At 38.0% G+C, this 17177-nt stretch overlaps 1 protein-coding gene across 3 annotated transcripts; it reads right to left on the bottom strand.

Annotated features, from left to right (window-relative positions):
• Positions 1-2465: 2465 nt before the first annotated feature.
• Positions 2466-15647, bottom strand: LOC149241462 (uncharacterized). 3 transcript variants are annotated; one of them, XM_089373968.1, is made up of 2 exons: positions 14384-15647; positions 2466-3030 (listed from the first exon to the last, which is right to left on the bottom strand). In XM_089373968.1, the coding sequence occupies exons 1-2, from the start codon at positions 15106-15108 to the stop codon at positions 3015-3017; spliced, it is 741 nt and encodes a 246-aa protein (XP_089230094.1). In that variant the 5' UTR covers positions 15109-15647; the 3' UTR covers positions 2466-3014. The 3 variants fall into 3 exon arrangements, with proteins under 3 accessions (XP_089230094.1, XP_089230095.1, XP_089230093.1); XM_089373969.1 differs by lacking the exon at positions 2466-3030 and adding an exon at positions 13750-14234; XM_089373967.1 differs by lacking the exon at positions 2466-3030 and adding an exon at positions 13750-14244.
• Positions 15648-17177: the final 1530 nt, after the last annotated feature.

Genomic DNA, 17177 nt, shown 5'->3' on the forward strand with positions numbered 1-17177 from the left:
TTGGGATTTAATGGCAAACGACTGGGAAATAATGGAAGCTCATCGAGATCTCAACTGCATCAGCTTCTTCGCACAGTACAACATCACCACATATTCCTGTAGTTGCTATAAAAGGAATAACGATATGTTCAATTTTTATGATTTAAGGTTATATTTTGCTCAGGCGGCGGAAGCTAAGGTCATTGTGTCTCTGTTGTTAGCTCTGGGTTGATGAGCTGAAACTCAAGGAATTGGATGTTCCTGAGATTTTGAGTGGGAAACTTCAAAGAGTCGCGGGTCTGAGTGCAATGGAGGGTCTGAGTGTTGTTACTGGGTTGGGGGTCATTATTTTGCTAAATTGGGAGGAGGTTTGTGTCCAAAACCTCGGGGAAGATTTGAAAGTTGACCCTCGGAGATAAGTTTTTTTGAACACGGTTGTTGGTAAGAACGATTATAATCCTCGGGTCTATGAGGATGTCCTAGGTCAAATCCCTGGGGCTTGGTTGGAGGCCAGTGAGGTGGAAAGGGTCAAGCGCACCCTAGAATTGAATGGGAGTAACAGAAGGTTCTAGGACATTTTGGGTAATTTGAAAATGGATTCAAGTGTGCAGAGTGCAAAGGATAGTTCCTGGTCAGGCTCTTGGGACAATCGCAGGCCAAGGTCAGGGGGGCCGCAAGTGGAAATTTCTCTGGCGGGTAGGAGAAATCGGCGAACCTGTATCAACTGTGTTTAGGACCACTTGGATTTAAGGGAAGTCCTAGATGAATTGCAACATTGCATACATCAGCAATAGCAAGAAAACCTAACGATGCAGAAGAGACAGTTGGAAAAGAGAGTGTATTCAACAGCGAGAAGATGAAGTAGATGCACTACGACAACAAATTGAGCACCTGAAGCTCAAAGTGGTGAGAGCAACAAGGAAAATGAGGAGGACTCTACCAAGCTGGACCTGAATAAAGGCAACAAAGAAGCCTCCATTGGCTTGGACCTTAACAGTCCAACACCAATGGATATTTAGTTTTTATATGCTTTTTCTCCCCGTTTCTAAATGACACAATGTAAATGTAAATATTTAATGCTTCAGTTTTGTCACATTTATAGTTGTAGAAGCTCTGGAATGGGGAATTTTTGTTTTCAGAATAGAGATCACTTATACAACAAGTTTGTAGACCAAATGATATATCATCATCCCTTTGAAGGCTTGAAAAAAACTTTGTAAAAATCCCAGTTTTGTTTGCGAATGGGCGCACTATATTTATTAAAAAATCTACTTATTCTAGGTTAAAAAAAAAAAATAGACTCAATAGAACAACAATGGTCTTGTTTTTCCATTGTCGCAATTTAATTTTTCCCTTAATAGAACTTGCTACTGCGAAACCTAGGCAAAAAATTCAAGAAAAAGTGATTCCATACTCGAAAAATTTGCATATTTCGTACAAGATTTGCACTTGAAAGATAATTGTTCATAGTCTAGTTGTTGGAAATATTCTTTATTTTCAAGAATTATCAAAAGGGCTTCAAAACTACTCCTGGCAAGCTTTTCTCAAAATCAACCTCAATGCATATCGCTACACAACAAAGCATATGTTACCTTTGGTAGAAGTTCCCAATTATAATGCCCCACTGCTAATACAACAAAAAGCATCATCACTCCAACAGTAAAGTGGGAAATGGGAAACCTCACCCACACCAAAATGGTTGAAGGAACGTCATCGCCAGATTAAAATCTTACGACTACCCATTCAAATACATTCCCCTACACTCCAAAAATACAATCCACTTGCAAAATCAAATCCCGATTCTTCCACCAAAAAAGTGATGCAATTGCTCTTTGATATGGAATTTTCCAAATTTTCTTGGGATTTGCTACAGTCCTGGGAATGAACTATTCTTCTAAATCCAAATCCCTGCTGTCCTTGGGATTTGCTACAGTCCTGGGAATGAACTAGCTAACCACCCCACGATCTAAAAAACCAAAGCTTTATGTGTGAATATAGTCGGAGATAGCTTAGCTTCCAAAATCTTCTCTAATTTCTTCACAAATCTAGATGGCTACATCTTTAAAGTCCTGGCATAGGCAGAAATTGGAAAGCTACAAAATAAAGAAAGGCCTACAACCACCTCTAACCTTATAGGGTGTCCATATTGCTCAACAAAAACAACTTGCACTAGGGTTTCTCAGAACTCACGAATGCTTCGATTTTTTATTTAGTAATTTATTAGCAGCATAGTAATTTATTTGAAGCATAGACTAATTATATGTTTTGAATCTTATAGTTTTTCAAGACATTAAATCTAACCGCAAAATAAAAGCCACAGCGTCAAACGTAAAACAGTAACTGCGCCTTTTTATTATAACAATCAAATTTTATATGAATTCTTTCTTGGTCATTACTGTGAAAGAATATCCACCATAAACAAATCACAAGTATAATGAGATACTTTTCATTTTTACTCTAAACCCATTAGTGAATTATTCATAAGATATTTGAAATGGCATGCGTGTTAAACAAAGCCTGCACTGTCTCAATTGGTAGGCGGCAAGTTTCTGCCTATACAACAATTAAAGCCTACTTCGCTATACAAAAGCACTATGTGAATACATCATCTGACATAAACCTGGATTCTCAACAATATTTTCTCTGAAATGTGCACGTTTCATGCACAAAACGCAAAATTAGGCCTGCTCGCTCAAGTCACTGCTTTGATAAGATGCAAACTAGTTCCCCCCACCCAAACAACCGACCCCCAAATTTTCAATTCACCACAAACAACCATCTTACAATAATCCGCGGATGGTTTTTCTTTGTTTATGAAGATTATGATGTAGCCGCATCAAAGTTAACAACCCAAAACCACGTTTCCTTTACTGTGCTAGCAAACTCAGCTGGCATGTGCTGATAACAAATGTCAAATATTCATACAACCACGAAAGGAACCTCCAATTTTTGAACTTTCATTGTTGCAGTAGTAGCTGCTTTGTTGGCAACTTAACAAAGCTTAAAGTTTAACCCTTTCAACAGTTCGCGTTACTTCAAATACCTTGCTTCCTGAACACAATAAGGGCTCTAGTTAGAAAAAACAAGATCTCCTTTATTCCAAAAGAATTTAACCCACAAACACTCGTTTCAAAAATCTAATTAGAAAGCAAATACATACATAGCATTCTAAAAAAATCACAGTTGAAGATAAGTACAATCACACATACAATAACCGGACATGTATTTTGCTATGCTAGTATTTGAGAAAACATTCTTATAACTACACTGCATGCAGGACCTTCATATGTTTAACACCACAGTTTGCTACACAGAGATTCTGCAGCAGTACAAAATTCGGCAATTTTTATATCCAGTACAGTTATGATCAACCTACTCTTTACTGTCTTTGGTACCCGTCCACATGTAAGGCCCCCAAAAGGGCCCACAAACCTCAAAAATTTTGAACCAAAAAACACTAAAAAACTTATAAGAATAAACTACATTGTAAAATTTTTATTAAATTGAGCTTCTTTCCAGGTGAGCATTTCTGAGGCTGGAATTCTTCTAAAATATGGAACAAAATACATAGTTCTGTATCCAATCAGATGATATGGAACAAAATACATATTTCTGTATCCAATGGGATTTATACTTTTGTAGTGGAGCCATACTGGATTTTCTCGTTACATATTTTTTCTGTAATGAATCATATTTGAATCTTGCTACTATGGTTCACACTCATAGTTAATCCTGACTGAGAATTATGTGTACCAAAAGTCTGTAGCACACCTCAATACCAGTAACTAGATCATGATTCGCTATTCCTAAATGTATACAATCCAAGACCTAGTTTTCTTCCTTCATGTCATGCACCTTTCTACCCATGCCCATTGGTAAGTTTTAAATTCCAGACATTGCATCCAGACTAGAATTTTTTTACTACATTTGAAGAAGCAGCTCAACTTTTAAAACCAGGGAATTACATAAAATTATTTGCCTGTGCCTTCCATACAGCTAAAACAAACATAAATAAACTATAGAGCATCGTTAACAGAACTTTTAAAAATAGGGTCTTATGACTGCGATCCAGCTCTTGAGACTCCAGTTATTCGTAAATCCTAAGACTACTGCACTTAACGAAAACATAAAAGTCACTGAAACATAATAGTTGAGTGCATAGACACAACTAAAATTGAAAATGCCCAGACATAACACCATAACACAATTAAGTACTGGAAAGCACGGTTGGATCTATAAAAGTCCCGAGTAATCAGATTCCAGTTCTTACCAAACATACAAGGAGAATCTCAAAAGGTGAAGTGAGATTCCAGTTCTTACCAAACATACAAGGAGAATCTCAAAAGGTGAAGTGAGATTAGAATATATTACGATGCTTAAAATGTAATCCAAGCACATGTCTTTGCCAAATACGACTATCGTTCAAGTCAATTTGACAAAACGGCCCATGGATTTATTGCTCTGGTTCGAGTGCTATACTTCACAGTTTTCTTAAATTGTCAGTTGGGAACCGACTCATGAGGATGGCCATCCATGCCCTCTATTGTAGCATATTTTCTTAAAACTTGATTGATCTATGAATAGTGCTGATTGGAAGCCTACTTCATCTTTATGCAAACAAAACTCCAGAAAAGGAAGTTTAGGAGAATTAATCCCATTGATCACCAAACCAGAAAAAAAGATAAATTTATCAAGAATGGTTCACATCAGAGGAGAATTTATCTTAATTCTTCTCCTGTGTTTCTAATTATGCAAGAAAGTAAATGTGCACCCAACGGGTTGACCCATGAAACAACCAGCCAACCCCAATCTGGCCTACCTAGCTCAAACCCCTGAGCAACCTAATTTTAGGCATCCTAAGCCAAAGCCCCAAAATAGGCAAAGCAATTTTCCATGAAAAATAATCGCAGTAAAAAAATATAGCAGCGTAGGAATTGAAAAAGAGACCTAAAACAAGATCATGCAATGCACAAATCAAATACAAATTATGGTTTTGCATTGTCCTTATGTAGGGATCCAAGATCGCCACTGGGAGGAAGCAAGTGCTGGAACCTGAAACGTCTTGATTTTCTGCAGTCGTATATCTGCATATCTGATCCCCCTTTAGGGCCCTTTGGTGGTTTTCGTGTTGTCTTCAATGGTTTTCCCTCTGCGAGGAAGATAAGCCATCAATATAGGACTCAACAGTGGGCAAGTATAGAAGTAAACTGTGTTCTTTATTAACTTAAAAGTGAATAATTTTGATGTGATTAACCATTATGGGATAGCAGTTTTGGTCAATGTTTTATAAATCCGACTCGGACTCCGACTCGGCCGAGGGTCGACTCCGACTCGATATCGACTCGGCCGGCTCGATTTCAATGACTCGATCGTTGTAAAAAATACATTAAATATTTATTTTTTATAACAACACATAATTTTAAAGATTTTTATTCATGTTTCCAAACACACAGCATTAGAATATAGATAGAAAACAACATATGATCAAAGTAGGCTCATGAATATATCCATTATATTAAAATGGCACCCAGTGCACTGTCCAATACATACACGATGATGATATAGAGATCAAAACAAAAACACATAACCAAGGAGGCTAGAAATGGCCTCTACAAGAAAAGTTTGTGACCAGTACTACTGGCTACTGCTAGAGTTGCCAACATCATCTGGCTCAGTGTTACCTGGGAGCGGGAGCGAAAACGGGAGCATGAGCGATATTTTCGGAAGCTCCCGGTTTGGGAGCGAATCCCGGAGGAGTTTGACAACCAATGTCACTAACATCAAGGTACATGGAGGGAATTGGTGCTCTTGATTAAATACGAGTTCCATACCCTAATATATGACAAAATTCATGGAAACATTGCAATCCCCCAATCCTGAAATCCTGAAAAACCGATAAGTCTACTGGATTTTGAATGAAATCTAAAATTCTACTTTCTCCATATGAAATACAATGAGGTCGGAACCACTCTCAAACATCCTGAGTCATTTCATGGTAATGTTAAAAATTTAAATAAAAGGATGAAAATGAAGATTAAGGAGAATGTCACTCATTTTCATCCTTTTACTTTAAGAATTTAACATTACCATGAATAGCATAGCCTTAGTAGGGCAATATGATCAAATACTAGGGTTTGGGAGAGGGGAATGGACCCTAAAGACCAGCGAACTAATTCATAAACCCCTTTGGAGTCCTCCACACTTAGAAAAATAAAAATTAAAAAAATAAAAAAGGCGCGTGTTTTTATGGTTCACTGGCCACTGTCAACTACCCAGCCGAGTAGTTACGGATCCGGCCGAGTCGGCCAAGTTATGACTGACTCGGTCGGATCAGTCATAACTCAACCGACCGAACAGAATTTTCTGCTGGGGTGAAATTTTTTTCCCGGCTCGGACCAACTTGACCGAGTCGGTTCCGAGCCGGCCGAATCTTAAAACAATGGTTTTGGTTAATTGAAGCTTACAAAACAATTCTCTGTTTTCTTTTATACTCCTTTCTTGTAGATGCATTCATCCTTGCAATTTCTTTGATACTCCTCTCTTGTAGATGCATTCATCCTTGCTGACAAGCTGCTCTAAAGCAATTATGTCGAGAGGATGGCAGCACATCCCACCTGCCATCACCATCTGCCACATTCTCTGCATAAGGTGGAGTGGCTGGATGACAGAGAATTCGCATTCAATGCAGCATTGGGTAGAGAAACCGAGGTTAATTCTACAGGGGGTCATGAAACTTGTCATTTGCAGCGCTGAGAGAGGAGCAGACTTTAGTAGAGACGGAAGAGGGAACTCACGTCTAGCAACCATGGTTCGTGAGTGGTTTCGTCCCAAGCGAGGAGGAAGAGGAAGAGGCCGTCAACCTCTACCTCCATGGCATGGTCCAAGAATAAAACAGTTTGATGAGGACCTTCTGCTACAAATCAGACGAATAATTGCTAAGATGGAGCATAAGAGATAGGAAACACAAGTGATGGTCATTGGGCACTGAGGAACTTGGTTAAACGGGCACTTGAGAGACCAGGAAGACATCTTGAGGGTGGTGGAGATCCAAATCATTGATTTAGACTTTCATCTTGTCCAGGCTAGGTTTGCATTGTGTGTTTTGGCTGGTGCTCTGGGAATTCACTTCCCTCCACTACCCTCACCTCCTACGCCTTCTAATTCCTCGGATAGCTCGGACTCTCTTCTTTGAGTCCTCCAAACTCGATATCTCAAGGTGCAAAACCATCGAGTGCTGAGAAGCTAGAACTTACAAGAAGGGAGGAGAAGACCACTAAAAAATCAAGACTATTTGGTAGTGATGGGAAGGAGCGGGCCACTAGCAGCAGGGCAACAACAGATGATAAGCACAAGGAAGAGATACCGCAACAGGATGCAAACACCAGCTTCGGAGGAACGCTAGTGGAGTGGGAAAGACTATCATGGCTAAAGGAAGGCCAGGACTATCACTTCAGTTAATTCTCAGCATGTACAGGAGCAATATTAGGTGACACCAGCTTCGGAGGAATGCTAGTGGAGTGGGAAAGACTATAATGGTTGAAGGAAGGCCAGAACTATCACTTCAATTAATTCTCAGCATGTAAGGGAGCAATATTAGGAAATCAATTACGATTTTTTTCAGTCTTCTGTTTTTTTTTTGCATGTTAGCTCTGTTTTTGTTGTTAAAATCTGGTTTCAAGACACTCAAGGAGACCATCTAGCTTACCATCTATGGACAGATGGTCTTCCCCAAGCTTGGTTCAATGCTAGTTTCAGGGTAGACAATCTTTTTTGTTTCTTGAACATGTTTAATCTGAACAAGGTCCGTCGAAGATTCTACATGCTTGTACTCTGTAATTTCTCAATAATCTAATGAAATCTTGCTTAAAAAAAAAATCCAAACAGTTGAAGATAGACTACTAGAAATTAAACAACAACCACTCCTACATAAACTACTTACCATGGTCTGGAAATTTTAACAAACTGTAATTCATATGTGAACCAAAGACTATATCAAGAGAATAGTTTACCATATTGTAACCAACGATGGACAGAGAATGAGAAGAGAACCAAGCTCAGCAATGAAACTAAAGGTTGTGAAGCTTTACCCTAGTACTTCATATGCTAAATACATAAAGAAAAATTATGAAAACAACAAACACACAAGTCTAAAGCAACTACATCATGAAGCATTGACTGGCAATTATGTGAATGTTGTATAGCACCTCCGTTATCAAGGACAATGACTTCTAGCCTCTAGGTGATCCTTCCTATATTCTTGCAAAAGCAACCGAGCACCTTACATTTTAATTCTTGTATGAATCACAACATTCAACAATTTAAACTCAGGGAATATGTAAATTGAATGGTAAATAAGGGATACAACAGTGCACTGGCATAAAAGGATAATTACAGACATTTTAGTGCATCTTAAGAGAAAAAATATGCCTTAAAAACTAAGTCCCCTAACATGGGGACACGAGACACACAAGACACGCAAATTTGAGTGCCCGACACAAGGCACGCCCCCAAAACAGGACACGTTTTATGTGTATATATATATATATATATATATATATATATCAGTGATTTCATATCACACAAATTCTCATTCATGATGCAGATTCAAACATAGATCTAGATTCAACATTGTACATTTGTAAGTTGTAACATTATGCATACATATTACAAATACAATCGTGACAGATTCATCAATGATCCAATAGGAGAAAAACAAGAAACTGCAGTTCTCTCATTAAGTCATCAAAATCAAAATGTGTTACATAGGTGTTGAGTCCTGAGGATTCCTACTAAGTCCTAAGGATACCTGACTAGCAATGCCAATGGCAAATAGAAATAGAAAATACAAAACAACTACAAGGTAGTAGGTAGCTCATCAATCATCATCATCAAAATCAGCATCAATGTCATGGTCACCCCTGCTCTCCTCCGCATCCTCCTCTATATCCAATTTAATCTTTGCATCTGATGGTGTGGAGGATGACCCCTCAAGAGTATCACCATCATCAAAAGTGATAGGCTTTAGCACTAACTCATTAAGATCCAAGTTGGCCAATGCCAACTCAACACTATTGTCCAAACCCATATCATCAAGAAACACATCCCACATCTTTGTCTTTCCCTTCAACCACTCATCCCTCTACCTGTAAATAAGACAAAGGTTGGTGTGCACATACACCATTGTCTCTGCCTTGAACTGCTGAGGCCTACTCTTCTTCACACTATACAAATTCCCATATGTGCTCCAATTTCTCTCCCAACAAAAGGATGAAGTAACCTGAGAGAGGAGCCTCATGGCTAACTGTTGTAGAGGAGGGCATCTTGCCTCAGGAGTTGTCGACTAAGAATAGGGCTTCTTAGCCCCCTTGTCTCTAATCACATCATTAGCCTGCAAATAGCCCAATACAAGTGGAAAACTCTGCAAAGACATCCTCCACCTCATCAGGGGATGTTCTATCCTGAAATATCTGCCTCAATGCATCCCTTGTGAAATTTCACCATCCATGTGAGAGGGGAATCTAAGGGAAGGTACATCATTCAGCGACTCATGGCTATAGTCTTTTGGATTTAATGAGTGAGCCAAACAATGCAAAGGTGTGCAATTCTTGTCCCACCTGCTGACAAGAATATCTTGTATGGTGGTGAAGAAGGCCTCCGATGATGTCCCATACTCAAGGCACTCACTCTGTAAAATAATGGTCCTCACAGACTCAATCATGGAATACCATCTTCATAAACTCTCCTATGATGGGTTGGTTTGTATCTGCAAATCATAGTAAAATAATGATAGGGTCCATGATCTTAATAGTAAGATCTACCCTCTTCCACCAAGCATCATCTAACATTGTGTCCTTGACTCTTTTTGAGGCTACTTGATCTATCTTTCTCCAAAAAGACCAAAACTCTGAAATAACCATGGCCCCAAGAGCGGTCTTGACCTCCCTCAACCTCTTCAGCATGATGAATGAAGAGGCAAACCGTGTATCTGCAATCTTCAACAATGATAGATGGGTGTACTTGTAGATTGTGAGGGAATTAGTATGATTTTGTACAAAGTTGCATATATGTTGTGCATACTCGATAACACTTCCAATCCAAGGCACATCAGAAGCAATAGTTTTAAGTGCTAAATTCAAGGAATGGACAATGCAAAGTGTCCAATATACTTGTGGATATTTAGCATCCACAATCATGCCAGCATCTTTGCAAACAAGTGCATTGTCTATAATAATTTGCACACAAAAATCAACACCTACATCTTCAATAACTTTAATAAATAACTCACTCATATATTGTGCATCCTTGTATTTTCCAAATGCATCCACTAATTTCAAGAAGATTGGTCTATTCAAGGAAGACACCATGAAGTTGATGAGTGGGTGGCGTGCTGGATTTGCCCATCCATCAGAAACAATACTAACCCTAGATGTTGGCCATGCTGATTTAATAGGCTCAAGTATTTTGTCCACCTCTTTCTTTGCCTTAGTCAACAATGTGGTTTTAAGCTTCTCTGACCCAAGAGGCACATACCCTGATGAAAACCCTTGAGTTAGAGCTCAACACATCTCAATAAATAAAGGTGATTGAGCAACATTAAATGATATGAAGTTCAAATAGAAAAAGAAGGCAATGGTGATATCAAGCTCTTCCTTTCTCTCCTTCTCTCCTTCTGAAATATATTGTCCATTGAACCAAGTGCCACTGCTTTTCTTTTCGCTGCTTGACCTACACCCCCACCAAAACTCTCAAATGGAAATTCATTGCTGCTTTTCCTCAAGAATGGAAGAGGACCCTTATTCTTGTTTTTTTAGAAGATGCAGCCACCCTTGCCACACCAGTATTAGCCTCTTTTTCCATTTCTTTCCTCTTAGCTATAGACACATTTGCACATGCTCCAATTCCACAACCTGGTAAGCCCAAAAAATGAGCTTTCACACGGAAATAAGTGCTCTTAAATTGATTGTTGCAATAGTTGCATGTCCAAAAAACGTTACCTCCTCCCTTTAACTCGTTGCCTGGCACTTGATCTATTGTGACATACTTCCACAAGGGATATTTACTTTCTTAAACCTGTTGTCATTCTAAATTTATTTTGCCCTCAACATTTGAAGTTATTGTTGCAGCACCACTTCCAACACAAGGAACACTTGCAGACCGTTATGAAACTAGAACAGGAGGGGCCATCAATGGGAGCATTCTTCCGCTTCTTTTGCCCCTTCCCTGTTGCCCTTGATTGAGCCATAAATGCTAAAAAAAAAATAAAAAATGCACTAGCATGTAAACAAAATGGAAAGGCAAACTGTTGTAGCAAAAATGGAAAAAAATTGGAAACAAAATGCAATTATCGATTGCTTGAATCACCTCCAAAATGCTCTTAAACCCTTTGCTACTCGCTCCCACACACCCACAACAAGAGAGAGACACAAGAATGAGGAGAAAACAACCCAAATCGGGATTAAAGAGACTAGTGGCACGCTTTTCTGGAGGGGCACATGTCCCAAAATCAAGACACACTGGCTAGGCGAATCCGATTCGTTGGCCCAGTGAATCCCACGTGTTTAGACACGCTCGAGCCATGAATCAGACACATGTCCCTCGAGAATCATGTCTGACATGTGGGATTCGGGATGGGGGGACGAATCTGGTTTCATAGCTTAAAAATAGTTTCAAAAGAAACAAGAATATGTTTTAGAATGTATAATACAAAATCACGCCTCAACATTGTGCTCTTATAATCAAGGTTACTTCATTTGCTTGAGCAAATAAATATCTACCAGTTCCACATCCACATCTATATAACCAGAACCATGAAATTTCAAGCAATGAGCAAATAAATATCTACCAGTTCCACATCTATATAAGTAGAACCATGAACCAGGGAAATTCCACACTAACATAAAGTTACCCTTACTAACGTCACCCCAATTTCCATTAAAATGAAAAGTTAATTGTTCAATCTGGAAGCACAGTGATCCAAAGCCCAAAAGATAAAGCATGATCATATATGTAAGTAAACTAAAGTTCCAGCTAGATAAGAACGAATAATTTTAGAGCCTGCAATTGTGAATGACAGAATCCCTACCGTATTTTGTAAAAAATATGAAACCGAAAACAACAAATACAATCGAGGTATACTTTATTCACATATAAAAAAATCAGACAATAAGCAAGATTTTAAAAAATCTACTTGCCACATCACTCGTGCCCTTTCACGCAAGGATGTGATGAACATCTAAAGCACTCAGACAGAGTTAGATTCTTTAGTTGAACGAAGTCTTCTAGACTTAAGAAGATTCATTTAGTTAGTTGAAGCTTTGACGGCAAGGCCAAGTCTCACAATGAAATCCCTTTTCGTACTTCTCTTTATTTTTAAAGATACATGGTAATAATGAACTAAAAAAACATCAAACTATACATGAAAAATTCAAAAGAATAAAGCAAATCAACATATAAATTTTAACTTCTAACTTATAAATAAAAGTGTTCTCATAAAACTTAGAACAAGTTTAGCTGATGAACTCCCTTTTACCAATTCCCTTCCTTAAAAGGGATATCATATCAGATCCACCCATTCTAACTTATAAATAAAAGTGTTCTCATAAAACTTAGAACAAGTTTAGCTGATGAACTCCCTTTTACCAATTCCCTTCCTTAAAAGGGATATCATATCAGATCCACCCAACGAAATCCCACGATCTCAACTGAAAGATGGAAAGGAAAATTGGTAAAATTAAAATGAACCATTGAACCATAATTATTGAGCCTTTAACCAATCTGAAAAGAAAACAGAGAAGCAAATTCCAAATATAAATTAACCTAAGAGTAAAAGTGTTCCCACTATACTTAGATAACTGACCAAGTTCCTTCCCTACAAGGGATATCATGTCAGAACCACACTCACGATCTCATATGGTTGAAAGATGAAAATTAAAAATTAAAAAAAACACACGATTATTGAGCTTGTGACCAAAAGAAAAGAGACGCAAAAGTAACTTGATGGATCCATTTTAATATATCCAAAAACAACATTGTTAGTCCCTTGCTCAATGAAAGCTCTGTTTGTGTCTATTGCAGGAAATGTTAATGACTTTTCCCTCTTATGGATAGGATTTACAACATCAATATACTTTCACCAAAACCCCCAAAATAAGAAAAATTTACAGAGAAAGTGATGCTAGTGATGTTAAAAAAAAGTGCAGAGTAGCCAATAAAGCATGAAGAGTTGTTAACCAAATATATCAAAAGTACCAAGAAATGTTCCCACAACAACCAAAAAGTATTGTGCTTTTCAACCAAATATCAAAATTACCAAAGTGTGTTCCCACGAAACTTAGAAGTTTGACTAACCAGCTCTCTTTCCCCACAAGGGATATCATATCAGAACCACACCCACATCTTATATGGTTGAAAGATGAAAATGAAAAATTAGAAAGATACAATTATTGAGCTTGTGACCCAACTGAAAAGAAAAGAGAGGTAAAAGTAAATTGACGAAGCCATCTCAATATATGCCAAAACAACACAAGTCCTTGGATCGCTTAAAGCTCTTTTTCTCTCTATTGAAACAAATGTTAATGGCTTTTCCATGTTATGGATAGGATTTGCAACATCAATGTACCTTCACTGAAAGCCCCAGACATGAAGTTTACAGAGAATGAAATGTTAAAAAATTAGCAGCATAGCAAATGAAGCCTGAAATGCTGCTAACCAAATATCAAAATTTCCAAAAAGAAAACCATAGAACAAGAAAGCATATGCCATCCAGTGAAGTTGAGTTAAATAACAAAAGTGGACAATTGCCACCTTCGCTCTGTATTAGTTGTTTTATACATTTTAACTGCACTTTGAACCCCATTTTTCACATTTCGTCGATGAAAGTTTCAAGCACAAGAAACAAAATTGCTATGTTCCTCCACCACTTGGGGATAAAATTCCTAGTAAAGAATGGCTAGATGTTGTCGAACTTGCAAAACAATGACAAGAATAACAATGACAAGAATTCCATGGAAACTCTATGACCACTGATTCGAACCAGTGACCTCTCTCCAATAATTAAACAAATAAATATTATAAATATTTTTAACGATTAGGTCCACTCAAACTATACAGAAGAAGATACAACTATTTCTCATCAAATTTCAAGTGCTAAAATATGTAATGTTCACACAAGTAGCAATGTCAACCTCTGGGCCGTAATCTATCCGAGCACCAAATCAAAAACCATTCTCATCTCAGACGTTCATCCTGTGTGAATTCTGTAATAAGCTATAGCCATGTTTAACATTAGTACACTTGCTTCAAATAAAGTATTAAACGAAGCTACAGAAAGCAGTAATTATGGAAAATTCGGCAAAAAGACTCAAGTAGATTTCATCCAACCAGATAAAGGATATACAGTACTTACCCTTCATTTTGCTGAAGCTCTACGGTGGCGTTTTCTCGATTTCGTCTTTGTTGTCTCTCTTTGAATCGCTTGTAAATCGTACACGAAAAATCATCCGTAACGGGCCTAGCAAAAAGAAGTGCAACAGCCAGAGGCTCAGCACCTATTTTTGCTAGATTCGTTGCGGATCTCCTCGGCCAAAATTTACAGTGGAGCTTTCTTGGGCTGGATATTGAAAACATCGTTCTGCATTTCGCCTTCGCCATCGATATTCTTGAATGGCTCAGGGAAAATGTCCGAAGTTGGGGCTTTCTTGGGCAGAACATTGGAAACATCGTTCTGCATTTCGGCTTCGTCATCGCCCTTGTTGAATCGCTCTCGGAATATCTGCAGTAGATTTTTCTTGGGCTGGAATTTGAAAGCATCTTATTGCTCCAGTAGGGTTTTCTTCGGCTGGACATTGAAAGCACCGTTCTGATTTTCCCCTTCGTCGTTATTGATCGTTCATGGAGAGTCTTCAATGGTGCTTTCTTGGGCGAGATATTGAGAGCACCTTTCCGCTTTTCGGCTTCGCCATCGCTGTTGTTAAATGGCTCAGGGAAAGGCTCCGGTGAGATTTTCATGGTCGGGATATTGAAAACATCCTTCTGCATATCGTCTTGACCATTGCTTTTGCTGAATCGCTCGTAATTCTCACAAAAGGGAGATCGTCCCAGGTTGGACTTTCCGGGACTGCTTAAGCCCATGGCGATATTTTCCCAGGCACAGAGGAGATGACACCATTCACAGAGACACAACTACAAACCACCTCCAGACTAAATCAACAGCTAAAATCAACCTAGTATCACAATGTCAGGAGCAAACGTTGGGGTTCAAGCATGTATTCCGCACATTCAAGTACCACTAACAGTTTTCAGAATTACTAAAACCAGAATACCGCACATCCTCCACTTCTCGTCAACATCCCTCGGCGATTTAGGGGGCTCTGATCTCCAGATTTATAACGCTCCGCTTCTTCTACTCCGCTCAGTGTTTCTCTGTTGCAAAGAGGCTTGATTCATCCTTCCCTCTCCCCACCTATAAACAAACACCCACAACCTTTCCTGTACTTCATATTAATTATTTCATAATCTAGGATTTAGGCGTAACAATCTATATGTTCATTTTTGCAAATTATTCAGGGAATCCTTCTTCGTTACTGCCAACTCACAATGCACAGGAATACAGCAATACCATGGGCGTCGTACCTAGTTTTTGTTTGAGAGAGGCTTATCCACAGCGAGGTTGAAATGCTATCCATCATAAGGCATCTTATTATTTAAATATTTGAAGTCTAAAAGTTGAATGACTAGATTCCAAATGGAACAGTATCTTGAAAGTGAGGCGGGGTACGTGGCGACCATCACCTATCTTGAAAGTGAGACAGCGCACGTGGCAACCATCAGCGATTTTAAAGTGTGGCAGTCTGCAGGGCACATAGCAACCATCATCTATTAGGAAGCAAATAGATGAAAAGTAAGTTTGTACTAAGAATATATATATAAAAAGGCATTTGTCTATAATGCGACTTTTTGAAAGTTTTTTCGGCGGATTTTTCCGGTCGAAATCTGGCAGGAATTATTGGAATCGCAAGTTTGATAGCTAGTTTCTGCACAATGAAAGCGTCCGAGGGGTTTTTCAGGGTGCTGAATCCAAATATGAAGTTAAAAATCCATTTTAACTGCAAGAAATCAAGATTTGACCTCAATTCTTCCGCCGGATTCCGTCACGGGAATCTTCAAAAAGTCGCATTATAAACAACTCCTATAAAAAGTAAACATAAGTTTGTACAAAAAAAATTATTAAATGTATATATAACCATGTACTGTTGTACACTTGTACAGTCTATGTATATATGCACGCTCGGTTCCACTTAGTCTTTTCTCTCGGCGCTTTTCAGGCCCCCTGTCTCCAAGATTTGCGGCGCAAGGGATTTTTTCTTTGATGTGAACATTTGAACCCAAAAGTGGGAAAAGTAATTATTATCCGTCCTTACAAGTAAAAATCTCTGGAAAATAATGGTTTTAGATAATGGAAATTTAGGCAAGATTGCAATAAAATTTAGCAGAATTTTTTAAAAAATTAGGTTATTTTTTTCAATATCCAAAAAAACTATTTAAACACTCCAGCTAGTTTTCTGATTTTTTGTATTGTCATGGCAATTTTAACCATCCATGTGTAATGTCATGGCAATTTTAACCATCCATGTGTAATGTCATGGCAATTTTACCCATTGATTTGTACTTTGATTGTTAATAGTAAATTTTGATTTGTACTTCACTGCCAAGCAATTCTAGCCATAAATTTGTGCTTTGATTGTCCATTGGTAGCTTTTCACTTTCAAGCCATTAATTATTATTTTTAATATTTATTTTTATAAACGAATATTGGTTTATTTAAGTATTGAGGGTTTTTGGAAGTGCATTGTATTAGATCATTTTTTTTGGGATTCAACTGGTTTAAGAAAGTCATTCATCTATGACCATTTCCATGAGATGTAGTCACTAATTTCTCATGATTTTTGAACAGTCCATTTAGCACTCATTGCATCGGGTGTGACCTATATTAGATCATTTTTTAGGATTCAGCTGGTTTAAGAAAGTCATTCATCTATAACCATTTCCATGAGAAGTAGTCACTAATTTCTCATGATTTTTTAACAGTCCATGTAGCACTCATTGCATCTTGTGATGGTCACAGGGGTGATGCTCCATGATAAAATGTTTACTTTTAAATTTTTTATTAATTAATAAATCTAGAGTTTTATCACAGATTT

Source organism: Pinus tabuliformis, chromosome 8 (assembly GCF_031772625.1).
Source record: "Pinus tabuliformis cultivar Carrire ecotype Pingquan chromosome 8, CPIR1, whole genome shotgun sequence".
NCBI lineage: Eukaryota > Viridiplantae > Streptophyta > Pinopsida > Pinales > Pinaceae > Pinus > Pinus tabuliformis.

Coding starts and splice junctions, on each gene's coding strand:
- LOC149241462 (XM_089373967.1), bottom strand. CDS start 15,108: ATGGGCTTAAGCAGTCCCGGAAAGTCCAACCTGGGACGATCTCCCTTT. Junction 14,245..14,383: donor GAGCTTCAGCAAAATGAAGG/GTAAGTACTGTA, acceptor ACATGGCTATAG/CTTATTACAGAATTCACACA.